The 15,892-nt window shown below is 38.6% G+C and overlaps 1 protein-coding gene and 1 pseudogene across 4 annotated transcripts in view; both read left to right on the top strand.

Moving 5' to 3' along the window:
- STAM (signal transducing adaptor molecule) overlaps nucleotides 1–15,515 on the top strand; it is a 33,616-nt gene extending 18,101 nt beyond the window's left edge. For 2 of the 4 annotated variants that reach the window (XM_020806665.3, XM_073003099.2), the window contains exons 6-14: nucleotides 813–903; nucleotides 4,066–4,258; nucleotides 5,417–5,511; nucleotides 6,878–6,966; nucleotides 10,174–10,261; nucleotides 10,771–10,825; nucleotides 11,436–11,589; nucleotides 12,559–12,734; nucleotides 14,336–15,515. In XM_020806665.3, coding sequence (XP_020662324.3) covers nucleotides 813–903; nucleotides 4,066–4,258; nucleotides 5,417–5,511; nucleotides 6,878–6,966; nucleotides 10,174–10,261; nucleotides 10,771–10,825; nucleotides 11,436–11,589; nucleotides 12,559–12,734; nucleotides 14,336–14,567 — 1,173 coding nt within the window. In that variant the 3' untranslated portion in view covers nucleotides 14,568–15,515. Of the gene's footprint in view, nucleotides 1–809; nucleotides 904–4,065; nucleotides 4,259–5,416; nucleotides 5,512–6,877; nucleotides 6,967–10,173; nucleotides 10,262–10,770; nucleotides 10,826–11,435; nucleotides 11,590–12,558; nucleotides 12,735–14,335 lie in introns of all 4 variants that reach the window. The other 2 variants (XM_020806664.3, XM_073003098.2) reach the window with 1 other exon arrangement.
- LOC144583917 (U1 spliceosomal RNA) lies at nucleotides 3,388–3,542 on the top strand (annotated as a pseudogene).
- Nucleotides 15,516–15,892: the final 377 nt, after the last annotated feature.

The raw sequence follows: 15,892 nt of genomic DNA, 5'->3' as shown, positions 1-15,892 counted from the left end.
AATCCAAACAGCGATGCCATACAACAGCTGCACAAGGATTTTATGCTTGACTATCTCTAGGGCCACAGGAATCAGCTCCCCACCCTGGACATAGTGAAATTGTCTAAGTAGTTTACTTATGGTATTGGTCACTTGTACTGCTGATTGTCTGTGGTAGGACCAGGAGAAGGAATATGAAAAAGTAATTCCCAGGTATTTGTAGGTACAGTGGTGCCTCGCAAGACGATTGCCTCGTGGGATGAAAAACCTGCAAGACAATTGTTTTTTGCAATCGCTATGGTGCCTTCCAAGACGGTTTCTTCTATGGCCATGCTTCGCAAGACAGTTTTTTACCCGAGACCAATGCCTCGCAAGATGAATAAATTTCATTTGTCTTGCGATTTTTTTCGCAAGACAGCAATTCTTGCAGAAAGAATTACATTCGTCTTGCAGGGGCACCACTGTAATACTAATTATTTGATCATTCCCCAGAATGTTCTAAGAATTTTCAAACGAATCTTGTACCATAAATTTCATTTCTAAGTGCAAGTCAGGTGTAACATGAGAACTGTTTCATAGGAGAGAAAGCCATTTTATTCTTTCTGAGGAAGATACTTCATTTCAAGGTGTCAAGTTAGGAGCAAAATCAAGTGGATTGTAAGAGCACTGATCATTACATTCAAGTTAATCCTTGAATTAGCAGTGTATCCTTATTGTTTTGGATTACAAAATAGATAATAGACGAAGATGCTTCAGTGTATGATGATTCCTGACTAGATTGATTCCATTATGATCTATAAATTCCAAATAACTTGTGTCTTTTTTTTAAGCAGGCTGCAGAACAGGCAAAAGCAAGCCCAGCTCTGGTAGCTAAAGATCCTGGAATAGTAGCAAACAAAAAAGAGGAAGAAGATCTAGCTAAAGGTTGGTCATTGCTCATTATGAATTCTTAAATGACCAAAACTATTGACTGGTGTTTTTCAAGTGTTGCAACGAAAAATGAATAAACCAAAATTGGTGACCTGTAACAATTTCTAAGACCCCAACTAAAGTAGGCATATGGGCCAGTATTTTAATTGCTTTGTCCAAGCAGCAAGAATGATGTTATTTTCTGTGGCATATTTTCACAGAATAAAACCTTCTTTTTTTGGTTTTGGAATGCTCATAATTTGTATGCAGTGAGGCAAAATTGCACACACTCCAAAATCAGTTTGCTGCTGACAGCGATTTCATTCCTGTTCCACATATATTGGCTGGTTGCACATCTGACTTACTGCTCAGGAAATTATTCCATTGATCTGTTATAACTGGGGCCAGCAATTAAATTTTGTCTTGTGATTTTATAGTTGGAGTTGCATGGATGTCTCCATTAGCTGAGGTGGCACAGTCAACATGGACTGAGGAAATATATAAAGGAGTTTTGTACACATTTTTGCTTAGTTGCTGAAGGAGTATTATTTAACCTTCCTCATTCAAGCTCAGAGATACATGAAAATAGTTTTTCATCAATACAATTTGAGAATAATTTATTATTTTAAAACTACATTGTGAAAAAATACAACTTCTGAGGAGTTTGTATTAAAGTGATTTAGGTTTAAATGGAGGATTATTTAATCCATAACTCTTCAGCTTCTACATTTTTGCCCCTCATTTTATAACTCTTCATATCCTTGATGATTTCAGAAATAAAGTGAAAATAATCTTTTTGGCTAACAAAAATTTTGAAAAACTGTCAATATCCCCTTTGATTAGCATGGTAATTTGTAAAATGTCTCATGGAGGAAACACAGTGCAAACATATAAAACACTGTGCAAAAAAGAGGTAAGACTTTCTCGCCTAAGGCAAAAAAAAAAAAAAAAAATGAAAATGCCAGGCCCATTGCATTTTGACATGAAAATGAAATTGGTGAATATATGTCTGTTTTAGCTAAACATACCGTATTTTTTGCTCCATAAGACGCTCCGGATCTTAAGACGCACATAATTTTTAGAGGGGTTAAACAGGGAAAATATATTCTGAACCAAATAGTGTAATAAAATATTTAATACACTATAACAGAGTAACATTTGAACCATGTAAAGTGAACAGCAGTCAACAGTGGCATTAAGAACCATTACCACTGTCATTAACAAATGGAGAGACTTAAAGCTTTGTGTACTCATGTACCATAAATTTAATTCAAGTACATATAGACCATTATCAGCCAGTGATAAGACCTGTACCACGCTACCTATATTTTATATTTCCTTTCATCCACCTCCTCCCCATGCTTATAGAAATGACAGATGAGATTGTTGTGCAACTCTGCTCATCTACAGCTCAATCCTATATTAAATTAGAAATGGTTTGTCTGATTGGGCACTGCATTGAGAGGTCCCTTTTAGTTGTGTGGAGGATAAATAGTGGAATTAAACTATTTAACAGCTGGGTTTCCTTATTTACTTTAGGTTATGCAAAAGAACAGCAACACAAAGCTTAACCTGATCCCATTCACCAGCAGTAGCACATGCTCAGCATAAGACCAAATCTCCACTTTCTGACATAATTGAATGTTTATAGCATGCAAGGCACAACACACAAAGCCAGGAACAATGTTCTTGACCAGCCAAAAAAACTGAATACAAACTATAGTAACTGAAATCAGGAAGCAGGTACTGTAATCCAGTTAGAAGTCACGAGGCACCGTTAGTTTCCTTGCTGCAACACCCTTTGGAAATACATTCTCTATTAGATGCCCAGAACTAGTTGAAAAGTTTGCCAGTTGAATCCAAATTTCCCATAGAAATACATTGAAAAAGGTCAGAACCTTTAAAAAACCTAAAAGAAATTCACTTACCAGGTACTGTAGACTGAGCCTGGCTCTTCACAGTGCCTTGGTAGACCCCACAACAGCCAAAAAAAGAGCCCCAAACAGCTAAATGCCAGCAGGCAGCCTGCAGACGGCAGCCATTTTGTGCTCTTCTCCTGCCCTTTCCCCACCTAACAGCTGATCAGCCGCTTCCCAGGCAAGCAGGTTTCAACTCAAATGGAGCACCTTTTAATCCAAACAGGGTTTAACTCAAAACAAGAAGTTTTTAAAGAAAAACAAGCAGCTCTCTAACTGCTTGGACTAGCAAGGAAGCAGACAAGCAGCCTCTTCACTAACTGAAACTTTCAATTTCCCCTGCTTTCCCCGCCTTCCCCACATATTAGGTATGCTAATATATGTGCACTGGAGGATTGTGGGAGGAGCATCTAGCCCCTGATGGGGGTCCTGTGGGGCACCCCAAAACACTGAGGAGCTCTCCTGGCCTCTTTCAGCACTGGGGCTGTGCAACCCTGTTCTGATCAGGAGGTGCAGCCAGGCGGTCACCATGCCTTTTGAGGGCAGGGCACACAAAGGGCCAGGAGGCTTAGGGGCCATTCAAACTCAGACTTGGCAGGGAAGATACCATTCTTGTAAGAGTGGTTTTCCCAGGGTAAGGCTCATCTATTGCACTTCAGATGAGCTGACCCCTGTGATTTCCCCAAATGTGGGAAAATCAACTGCCTAAATGGGGGACTGTGTTTCTGGTTTCCCCTGGTTTTTATAGAATCACTCCTTCCCCTTTGGTCATTGGCTGTTTGCATTGCTTGCTGCCATAGGCCTGTTTGCCTTGCTAGTTTTCCAGTTGAGCTGCAGGGAGCAGATCTTAGAAAGCCAGCAGTGCAGAATGCTGAGGTCTGAACAGCAAGCAGTCTCTGCTGCCAGTTCAGAGGCCTCTTGGCATGGCAGTGGGAGGCTTTTGGGTGGTGGTGGCTGAACCCTGGGTTATTGCATTCACTCCATAAGATGCATGTACTTTCCCTCCCACCTTTTTGGAGAGAAAAAGTGCGTCTTATGGAGCAAAAAATACGGTAATTTTAATCAAAGTTGTCAGTAAAATGTCTTTAGTATCACTAGTATTGGGACAACTCACATGAACAATTTTACAAATTTCAAAAATAAAAACTAGGTAAGTTGTAAGGAAATGATTTATTTTTAGCGTGGTTGAATTGGTTAAAATATATAGAAGCTTTTTACGTTATTTTGTTTTATACATGGATTTTATTTCTTTTCCCCTCAGCCATTGAATTGTCACTGAAAGAACAGAGACAACAACAAACATCACTTTCCAGTCTTTATCCCAGTACCTCAAGTCTCTTAACAAATCACAAACATGAGGGCCGGAAAGTCCGGGCAATTTATGACTTTGAAGCTGCTGAAGATAATGAACTAACATTTAAAGCTGGAGAGCTTATAACTGTACTTGATGACAGGTAATTCTTCTGGAAGAATTTGGAAACTGGGTATTTATAGGGCAGATATAATATTCTAGCTTACTTGTATGTTTAATGTAACGTGACAGTTCTACAAAGCTGTCAACTGTACAGAACTGCAATATGAACCTTGCAGTGCTATGTATTTCTTAGTTTTGATATACTTTTGATTGTGTTAGTAATTCAAAACATAATTATTGTTAGGTTTCCTCCTGTTAGATTGCTACTTTCTGCATTTTGTGTTTGCATGCTCATTTTTTGTTTATTTATTTATGTTAGTGAAAGGATGCTTAGAAGTTAAAGATCTTAAATATAATAGATTGGATGCAGAGTTATCCTTCTTTGAGCAGAAGGCCTGTTCTTCCTCCAGAAGGTTTTTTTTACTTAGTGCACTAAGAGAACTACACACACTTGTTCTTAGCCAAAAGGCCGAAAAGTGATGCACTAAGAGAACTGAAAACCAGGTACTTCCATGTGCACGAAGCATTGTAGTTTTTTGCAGAATTGCACAGCAAAATGATGCATGCCTGCACAAATCCAATCCATTATATTTTAATATCTTTTAATTTGTTTAATTCCTTCACCAAAATAAATCAGTATAAAATGAACATGGGGACACAAAATGCAGAATGTAACATTCTGCTAGACGTGGGAAACATAACAGGTAATTGTATTTTGAATTACTGCTTGAAAGACCTAGAGAAATACCTTCAAGAATTGCTAGATGTTTGACTAATATTAAAATAAAAAGCATATGCCACACACCTCAGGGGTGTATGGCATAATCACAGGAGCCTCTCTAAGTGATCTTAAAGACCAAGTAGGTCTGTAACAAGGAACACCGTCTTTTAACCAGCTCTGAAGTTGATTAGGGATTTATATGCAAAACAACAAAACCTTAAATGTGGTGTGCATAGATTCCAAATGAGGCTTAAGCACAGCTTCCAGGGAACACACAATGCAAATACACAACAATTCAGATGCTGTGTTTAGCTTAGGTTTTTGCTAATATAACTGGGAATTATTTTACAGAATGCTGTATAAAAATCAATCCTTTATAGTAGATAGAGTTAGAATTTAACTAATACTTCTGACCTTTAAATGCCTGTTTTCACATTCTAAGCAGAGCTCTCTCCTTTTTTTGTTCCTAATCTATAGTGATCCAAACTGGTGGAAAGGTGAAACTCATCAAGGGACAGGATTATTTCCTTCTAATTTTGTAACTGCTGATCTTACAGTTGAACCAGAAATGAGTGAGTAATATAATGTTCACTTGAGATGATCAAGAGGTACCATGTCTGCCGTAGAGAGTTCTAGTTTTACAAACTGCTGAGATACTGTTGAATATTTTGTTGGCCTTGTGTGAGAGATGACTTTGCAGTATGAGAGAACTGTTCTCTTAAAAGGACTTCCTGTATGATGTTCTGTATTATTTAAAGAAAAAAAAAGAAGCTATGATACTATTAGGTATTGCAAACCTTTAAGCATCCAGATGCTAGATGGAAACTCCCACCAGCCCTAACCAGACAATTATGAATATTTTGAATAATAATTTCAGAAATTGTGCTGCTGATGACTAAAATGTACTTGAAGCATACTGCTCATATGTGAAATTGTGCAGTGTTCCTTCTTCTTTGGAAATCTTATCCTCCTTTTTGCAGCTGGTTGTATGCCCCAATGATGCAGTCAGTTCACAACTAATCACACTAAGAAGTGTGTGCCAGTTGGTGACAGTAGGGTGGTGATCTGTATGCAGTTGTGTAAATGAGTAGGATTCTAGCATTAATGATTAATTGGTCTGCTTCTGCCTCCCCGCCCCATGCCTCCTAGATTTGGAAACTGTTCAGAACGATAGCATAAGGTACAAGAGGCTGTAATTAGTAGAAACTGATGGTCCTGCCTCCATGTTTAAGAGAAGTTTGTGCTTTATGGCAGGGGTCCCCAACCCCTAGTCTGCGGCCTGGTGCCAGTCCGTGGGTTCCCAGGATTGGGTTGCCGAGACAGATCTCCCCCCTCACACACTCATGGTGGACATGTTGCGTATTGTGCAACACACCCTCCCACAAGTGTGAGACGCCCACTCGCGAGCATGACACACCCATCCGTAAGCACGGGGTGCCCCCCGTGCATGGAACCCGTCCCCCGCAACTAGTCCACAGTTCCAAAAAGGTTGAGGACCGCTGCTTTATGGAATGCTTTTGTATCCTGTTTATAGATACATTTTGTTTAAGGGGCAAGATATATTTTGTATCTTGGGTTGGACTGATCTTTAGACATATGCAACTACCCTAACGCTACACAATGAAATGGGCTGTTGTGTCGATGGAAATACAAAATTCTCCCAAATCAGACAAAAGTATGTTACCTGAATGGACCTCAGCAAACAGAAAGTGTTCTGTCGTCCTCCCCACCACCTTATTCCATTGAGAAGCTCCGTGAACTTACTATAGCATTTTTACAGAGATGGAAGGGGCTACTAGGAGGAGGAGGAAGTGGGGAGAAGTTGATTTCCCTTTTGCATATTCCTGAATTTGGACCCAGTTATAAACAAGATGCCTTTGTGACAAGTTGTATCTTGCTATTTAACAGTTATTTTTCTGTCAACTTACATGTTTACAGTGAAATCTGAGAAGAAAACTGTGCAATTTAGTGATGAAGTTCAAGTTGAAACAATTGAGCCAGAGCCTGAACCAGTTTATATTGATGAAGTATGTACAAAAATGCAGTGAATCTGTGAAACTTTTCTATTTGTGAATTGATATAGATTTGCAAATAACTAGCTTGAGATGTGGTCCATATCACTGTTTAGTAATTTCTCAGATTGTCCAGTTCTGCTTTTTTGTTAATATCTAGTCCTTTAGGGCATAGAATAAACCCATCTGCTACGGAATCAGCTCCTTTGAATTCTTACATCAGTGCCTGCTTTCTACATTTAGATTTTCAGAAGAAAACATGTCACGACGCTTCCATGGAAGAGCAGATCAAACATTTCCTTGTCTGAAATTTCTGCCATTTTGCGTGCTGATCACCCTCTCCCAGTGCTTTTGTGGAACAATTTATAAAATGGCTTAAGGGCCAGGTTTTTAAGCGGTACACTTATAGCTGCTCCTTGACTTTTAAGAAAAATCTGCAATATGGTTTATGAGCTGATTATATTCAGTTGCTTATAGGAACTGAACAGATCTCTTCTACATGGCAGTTTATGTCACAGGCCTTTTTTGGGAGCAGCAATTTGTGTTATTCTGTAACAAAAACAAGTTTTATGACATCTGAAAGACCACAAAAATAGCATAGGTTTTTGTGAATTGTAGATGCCTTTTGATAGTGTTTTGTAATCCATGAAATTGTATGAGAAATAAGCCAATTTTTAGTTCATTTATTTACAGTATTTTCAGTACTCTTTCCATTATGCTTATAAATGTGGCCATTGTACCACTAGAGGGTGATCTCAGAATAACTGTTAATGAGTAGTATTTGAAGAGAGAAACAAAATTGCTAACATGCACTGGAATATGGAGAAAGCCAGAGAGTTCCAGAAAAACATCTACTTCTGCTTCAATGACTATGCAAAAGCCTTTGACTGTGTGGACCACAACAAACTATGGCAAGTTCTTAAAGAAATGGGAATGCCTGACCACCTTATATATCTCCTGAGAAATCTATATGTGGGACAAGAAGCAGCAGTTAGAACTGGATATGGAACTACTGATTGATTCAAAATTGGGAACGGAGTACGACAAGGCTGTATATTGTCTCCCTGCTTATTTAACTTATATGCAGAATACATCATGTGAAAGGCAGGACTGGATGAATCCCATGCTGGAATTAAGATTGCTGGAAGAAATCTCAACAACCTCAGATATGCAGATGATACCACTTTGATGGCAGAAAGTGAGGAGGAATTAAAGAACTTTTTAATGAGGGTGAAAGAAGAGAGCACCAAAAATGGTCTGAAGCTCAACATCAAAAAAAAACTAAGATCATGGCCAATGGTCCCATCACCTCCTGGCAAATAGAATATGGAGGCAGTGAGAGATTTCACTTTCTTGGGCTCCATGATCACTGCAGATGGTGACAGCAACCATGAAATTAAAAGATGCCTGCCTCTTAGGAGGAAAGTGATGACAAACCTAGACAGCATCTGAAAAAGCAGAGACATCACCTTGCCAACAAAGGTCCACATAGTCAAAGCTATGGTTTTTCCAGTAGCAATGTATGGAAGTGAAAGCTGGACCATAAAGAAAGCTGACCGCTGAAGAATTGATACTTTTGAATTGTGGTGCTGGAGGAGAATCTTGAGAGTCCCCTCAACTGCAAACAGAACAAACCTATCCATTCTAAAGGAAATTAACCCTGAGTGCTCACTGGAAGGACAGATCCTGAAGCTGAGGCTCCAATACTTTGGCCATCTTGTGAGAAGAGAAGACTCCCTGGAAAAGACTCTGATGTTGGGAAAGTGTGAAGGCAAGAGGAGACGGGGACGACAGAGGACAAGATGGTTGGACACTGTCATCATAGTGACCAAGATTAATTTGACCATCCTCCGGGAGGCAGTGGAAGACAGGAGGGCCTGGCGTACTCTGATCCATGGGGTCATGAAGAGTCGGACATGACTTAACAACAACAATTTGAATTGTGATGTCCTCTGTATCCTACAAAAGCCAGCCTTTGTGGCTTTGGGGATGCCGCCAGAAAAAGGAAATGTATAAACCACTTTTCAGAACTCTCTACCTAGAAAACACTGCAAAGGGTTGACATAAGCCAGAATTAACTTGGTAGCATATAATTATTATTTTAGAATAATAGTTGAAAGGAGCCTGTGTTTGAAGGATACAGTTTTTGAACTTAATACTTTCTGAATGACCCCCCCAAAGTATTACTTTGTATATGAAAGGTTCTTGATAAATTACACCAGTGAGCAGATCAATAGTTCCCCACGTTCCATAATTTCTTTTACTGTTTTGTTTTTGTAATGGCTGCAGTCTTTGTTGCAGGACTGGGCAGATCTAAACTGTGGGCTACATGTGGCATACCACATGGCCAAATATTTCATGGCCATCTTTGGGCAATATTAAAAATAAGAATAAAACAGAATAATAGTATGTGAAAAAGATATCATAAAAATACTTAAGTTACAACCATCTTCATAACTGTTGTGACATTCCACCCAGTATTCCCTGTTTGCTTCCCCCAAACACAGGTTCACTCTCTGGATAAGTTTACTTTCTTCCGCTACCACCAGTGGATCTCTCATCCACACTGCATCATATATGCATCAGACACATGCTGCCAATATAACTTGTTTATTTATCTTTTGATTTTTAAATCACAAATGTTCTTTTATTATTGTTTAGGATCACTCATTAAACTTATATTTGATTACATGTTTGCTTATTCAGGTGTATTTACCTATTCACATTAACTAACTCATTAATATTCTCTGACTATCTGTTTAGCTTTACTATTCCATTTATCTCCTTCCCATTCTCTCTGACTCTCCAACTTTCCAATTTTCTCGCTCTTAACGCTCTCAAATCTCCTCTCTAACTGCCTCCCTCTCTCTAACTGTCTCTTTGACTCAGCTCTTCCTGTCTTCTCATAGGCTCCTGCACTTGAGCTTCAGCTGTGATAGACAGGAGTGACGTGGGCATTCCACCACAGTTGTCTTATACAGATCAATATGAAGCTTAATGGGAGCACTTTCAGTGATTATGGCAATCAATTTCTGGAATTAAGTAGACTTCTAAAAGCTCTCTTTTATGTGTTAGGTTGGATTTGTGGTATCTGCTATTCAGATTATAAATGGCAAAGATTCCATTAGACATGTCCAGAAATTCCACTGAGTGTATGGAATCCCGTTCTTTGAAACAAGAAGAGCCTTGCCCCAAATAAAGAACACTTTTCTCCTATTCTAGGATAAAATGGACCAACTGTTGCAGATGTTGCAAAGCGCAGATCCAACCGACGATCAGCCAGATCTCCCAGAGCTGGTCCATCTTGAGGGTATGTTTTCTTTCCCCAGTTCACATCAAGCAACTGACAACAAACTCCCCTAAAAAAGGGAGAACTAGCTTCAAAAATTCTGAGGTACTAAGCCCTACAACTGCTATCAACAACAGTAACAAACTAACAGACTTGACAATCTTAAGCCCTTGAATTTATTTATTAGATATTCCCCAGAATCCAGTTCATTGCTGTCTAATGTAAAGTTACAGAGACATAGCTTTGCCAGGCATTCCACCCAGGCAGTGTAGAGTGGTGTGGTTCCTGTTACAACCCATTTTTCTTTTGACTTTTGCTATAGAAATCATTGTCATTTTACAGTATTTTATTTAGTTGCTTAGCACATATTTGTAATAGCTTTTACAAATAGATTCCAAAATAGATTCCAAAGTGAAATACAACACTATTGATAATACATTTATTTAAAGCCTTGTACAGTGAAACACAAACATCAAGCAGCAATAATCAACACAGCAGATTATTATTTAATGCCTCTTCTTTATTTCTAGCAATGTGCCATCAAATGGGACCTCTAATTGATGAAAAGCTAGAGGACATTGATAGGTAAGTATAGCTCTTAAATATATCTATATATTGCAACAAATATAAAGCAGTCTTTAAACAAAAGAGGGACTCTTTTTGGAGATATGCAGGTTGCTATAAAAGAAGACGGATTTTTAAAAATTACTAATCCGAGCATTGACTCCACAGTTTTCATTATAGCTATTTGTACTTTCTATGTTAAAGTTGATAACTTAAATCATCATATTTTCCTGTAAGAGGCAGCACATACTTTTTCTGTCCTGGCAGATGTTTTTGGTCTTGGGACATCTGCATGTTGTTTTTTAGGCAAGCATTCTATTGTCTCTTTATATCTCTATCCCAAGGAACTTTAGGTCTCATTCTCTGGTCTAAAAGAGCCAGTGTCTCTGTGCAGCATTTCAGTTCTTTGGGTAGCTTGGGAAAGAGGATGAAAGATATCATGGCTGTTCTTGCCAGGAAGCAAGAGATCTTCCTCTTCTCAAAAAGTGTATATATGCAATTGTGTGCTCTTTCTGCTTACAGAAAATTGAATTTTCTTCCCTCTAATTCAGTGTTTCAATGATTAGCAACTAAAAAGCTCACTTTCATATTCATATTGTAGAAAAAGTTTATTTTAAAACATTTCTTTTAGAAAACATTCAGAATTATCAGAGCTTAATGTTAAAGTGATGGAGGCGCTTTCACTATATACCAAACTGATGAATGAAGATCCAATGTATTCAATGTATTCAAAACTACAAAACCAACAGTACTATATGGGCCAGTCTGGTGTTTCAGGCTCTCAGGTATGTATTTGAATGTAGATTTTATGGTATAAGATGTTTCATAATTGCAATCATAAGTCTTCCATTTTTTTTCCAAAGATAACTTGTGGGGTCTTCACTGTATGAATATTTTCCTTCAGTTTTGCTGGGAAACAAATAAAGATAAGTTTGGGGTCAGTAAGGATCTTGTGTGAAATAAAAATATAGCTAATACAGTGGTGCCTCGCTTAACAACGATAATCCATTTCAGGAAAATCACTGTTAAGCAAAAACATTGTAAAGCGAAATTAAAAAGCCCCTTGAAACGCATTGAAAACCATTCAATGTGTTCCAGTGGGCTGAAAATTCACTGTCCAGCGAAGATCCTCCATACGGCGGCCATTTTCGGTGCCTGTATAACGAGGAATGTGTCCCTAAGCACAGCGGGGAGCCATTTTAAGCACCTGGTGGCCATTTTGAAAACCCGACGATCAGCTGTTTTTGATCATCGTAAAGCAAAAATCGGTTCCCGAAGCAGGGAACCGATCGTCACTTAGCGAAATTCCCCCATTTAGACCATCGTTTTGCGATCACAATTGCGATTGCAAAAACATGGTCGTAAAGCGGATTTGTCGTAATGCAGGGCAATCGTTAAGCAGAGTGCGGCTGTATAATAAGATTATATTACTTGTCACCTTTCATTGGTGACATTTACATGTACCCTGCATTTTATTGTACTGAAAGAGGATGCATAAGAGACAATGTGGAAAATGATACAGAGTTTAGGGGTTTGCCCTGGTGGGTACTCACGCTGGAGATAGGAGAGTCATTGATTAGCATCATTGATATACAGCATTGATATACTAGCATTCCAGCTTTTAAATCATATGTAAGTGTTGATGACATGCTTTTGAATCTGGTTTCTGTGGCTTCAAGAGTAGAAGAGTAATGAAAATCCATTGAAAAGTAAACAAGTTACTATTTATATTTCTGATTGCTACTTGTTTCTAGGTTTATCCAGGACAACCTCAAAGTAATGCATACATGGTGGCAGGAAGTGCTCAGATGGGCCCTGTTCAAGGTTACAGTCTTCCTCCTGAGCAACTTCCACCTCTCAACCAAGGCACCGTTCCTCCAGCGGCAAGCTCTGGATTACCTAGCCAGCCAGTTCAAACATCCTATACAAAGTAAGTTTGGAAATTAAAATATCAAAGTACTGTACTTAAACTAGAGTTTCTTAAAGGAAGTACAGTGGACCCTTGACTTACAGACGGCTTGACTTACAGACTTTTTGAGTTACAGACCTCTCTGGCCGCAAAATTCAGGTTTGACTTGCAGCCTGAGAATTGACTTACAGACCAGAAAAAAACCAAAATGGAACAAAAACGGCCTGTTACAGGATTAATCTGTTTTCAATGCACTGTAGGTCAATGGAGACTTGACCTACAGACTTTTTGACTTGAGAACCACCTTCCAATACAGATTAAGTTCTCAAGTCAAGACCCCACTGTAATGGTTGAAAAGTTGACATTGACAAGTACACTAAGTATCTATCTTTAGGAAATCTGCCGTATGTTTAAATTGAGTATTTATTCTCCAATTTTGTTGACAGGACACAAGGCTCTGTAGCAAGCATAATAATGCAAATGCTAACTTTAGTATATGTTTACAGCTTGTTTATTCAGAATCCTACTTTTATGAGCTTCCTTCCTAATGATATTTGGCATTGTCTGTAGAAGAACTTTTGCAGTTGCAAAAATAATAGTTGTAGAAATACCAATGTTATTTGTGGTATTCAGGAGAGTACAAAAGTGTCAGTATCCAGTCTTCTAGATGTCTGCATGATGATGTAGTCTTCCCCTACTCCCATGCAGCATTTGAGGTAGTAAAAAACCCTTCTAAAAGCATCTTCATATACCCTGCTTCCCTGAAAATAAGACCTAACGTGGAAATAAGCCCTAGTATGATTTTTGGGCCTGCCCCAAAAGTAAGCCCCAGTTAAGTGAAATCCTGCCCTCCACCATTGTACAGCAACCAGAAGATGACATGATTGTATTTGAATAAATGTATATTGTTGTACATGAAAAATGTACATGAAAAATGCAAAACATCACCTGAAAATATGCCCTAATGCGTTTTTTGGAGCAAAAGTTATTTTCCTTCAAAATCTTATTTTCAGGGAAAATCTTATTTTTAGGGAAACATGGTAGTTAGACAAAGTTACCACATTCCCAAGAAATTCTGGAAAATCAAAAGTCAGTCATCCAGAAATAACTATATGAATACAGTGGTGCCTTGCTTAACGATTTTAATTGGTTCAATGGGGGGGAAAATTACAACAAATTTAAAAAGAGTCGGAACAAAGTCAAATTAGTTTAACAAAGGGTTTATTAAGTGCACTTATGATTTCAAGCATTCTAAACATTTTTTAAACATTTTTAAACATATCAAAAACAGCCAACATAGGGCTGTCAAAACCATCGTTAAGCGAAACAGGGGGACCCAAACTGTCATTGCTATGCGAAGCATGGTCCCAAACATTGCTATGCGAAAATCGCCCATAGGGAACATCGTTAAACGGAGCGCAAGATCGCTCTGAAAAAGTCATCGCTAAGCGAATTCGTCGTTAAACAAAGCGCTCGTTAAGTGAGGCACCACTGTATTTTGGAGTAAAGCCCACATTTGTTTATATGCACACTTAGTGAAAACATTGATCAGTTTTGCCTACCTTGTTTTGTACCTTTCTGTCAACCTACTGACTCTGTTTTTCTCCCTGCTTTTCTTCCAGCGCAATGGTTGGTTCTGTTCCAGGAAGTACATATTCTAGCCAAGCTTCAGTCTACAGCCCACCCCCAGCTGCTACTGCTGATGTTGCTGCTTATCAGAATTCTGGAACTATATCCCAGGTGCCAAGCTATAACTTAGTCACCTCAACCCTGCCCCAGCCACCAGGCAGCCAGCCGCAGCAACAGCCTCCACCATCACAACAGAATACTTACTCTCAGAAGGCACTACTATAGGATATAGGACTTCTGATTCCTAATCTGCTCTAACCTCTGCTGAAGGCAGTTTACAATGTTATCAGTTTATTCCTTAATATCTTAAAAGTGGGTTATCCTCGGCTTAATAGGAATCTTTCTTGGTGAACAAGTATGATGATTCTATTTGCACTGACTTTTTAGGATTTTTTTAAGTTTGCAAAGGAGTTAAAATACGTAGGACATTTAATTCCTTTTAAAATGCCTAAACATTGGTACAAGGTTATTTATGTCTGCTGAAACTGGCTAGTTTGTGAAGAGTCAACTTGGCAAACTGTTGTGGCATATATGTTATGTACATATAGTGTGTTTGTGTTAGTGGCTGTTTTGAATTACTATGGTGATCATGTGAATATATAACAGTGTTAAAATAATTTACATTACTGTTTTATTAATCATGGACCATGTTCATGGATTTTATAAGAGTGTCCGTTCAGAATTTAGGAGAAAGCTCTAACTTGCATATCACAAATACTTATGCACTATGGATATGCTGTTGAAACCAAACTGTCTAATTTTCATTAACTGTACATTGAATGCAAGTGTGTCCTGCCTTCCTGTAGCCATCGGTGCTACTAGATGACATTATCTACCAAAGTTAGAGGTCTAGAACTTCAGACACTCTGCATTCAGAAAACAGTCTGCTTTAATGAATAATGGTTTCATAATAATAACTTGTAAGCTGCTAAATGTGTGGGACCAGGAAACACATCTGAACTCTTTTATCTATTTTGTTTAAATAATGTAACTTACATTTCCATGCTGGTTTTTGTCACCTGAATGCTGAAGTATATTCTGTGTATATTTGGTGGAGAGCACACCAAAAACAGAAAGGGGACACTTTGGATGTGAGTGAATGACATTTTTAAACTGGAACAACACACAACAACAAAACACTACATTTATTAAAGGACTGTCATTGTCAGATCACTTACTTCTGTGTATTTTTAAAAATATCTTATGGCCTTTTTATCCCTTGTGATCTCAGTGCAACGTCAACAAAAGGACTCTGTGCCTGTACAAAGAAGTTTGAAGTCGATAGGTAAAGGTTCCCCTTCAAGTTGATAGGTAAAAGTCCAGTCGTGTCCAAATCTAGGGCGCTGTGCTTATCTCCGCCTCCAAGCCGTGGAGCCAGTGTTTGTCTGAGGAAAGTTTCTGTGGCCGGCGCAACTAGACACAGAATGCCGTTACCTTCCCACCATGGTGGTACCTATTTACCTACTCGCATTTACATGCTTTCAAACTGCTAGGTTGGCGGGAGCTGGGACAAGTGACAGGAACTCACTCCGTTGTGTGGATTCGATCTT

Source organism: Pogona vitticeps, chromosome 6 (assembly GCF_051106095.1).
Source record: "Pogona vitticeps strain Pit_001003342236 chromosome 6, PviZW2.1, whole genome shotgun sequence".
Lineage (NCBI taxonomy): Eukaryota > Metazoa > Chordata > Lepidosauria > Squamata > Agamidae > Pogona > Pogona vitticeps.
Note: the sequence above shows the minus strand (reverse complement) of the source record. Positions and strands in the feature narration are given on the sequence as shown.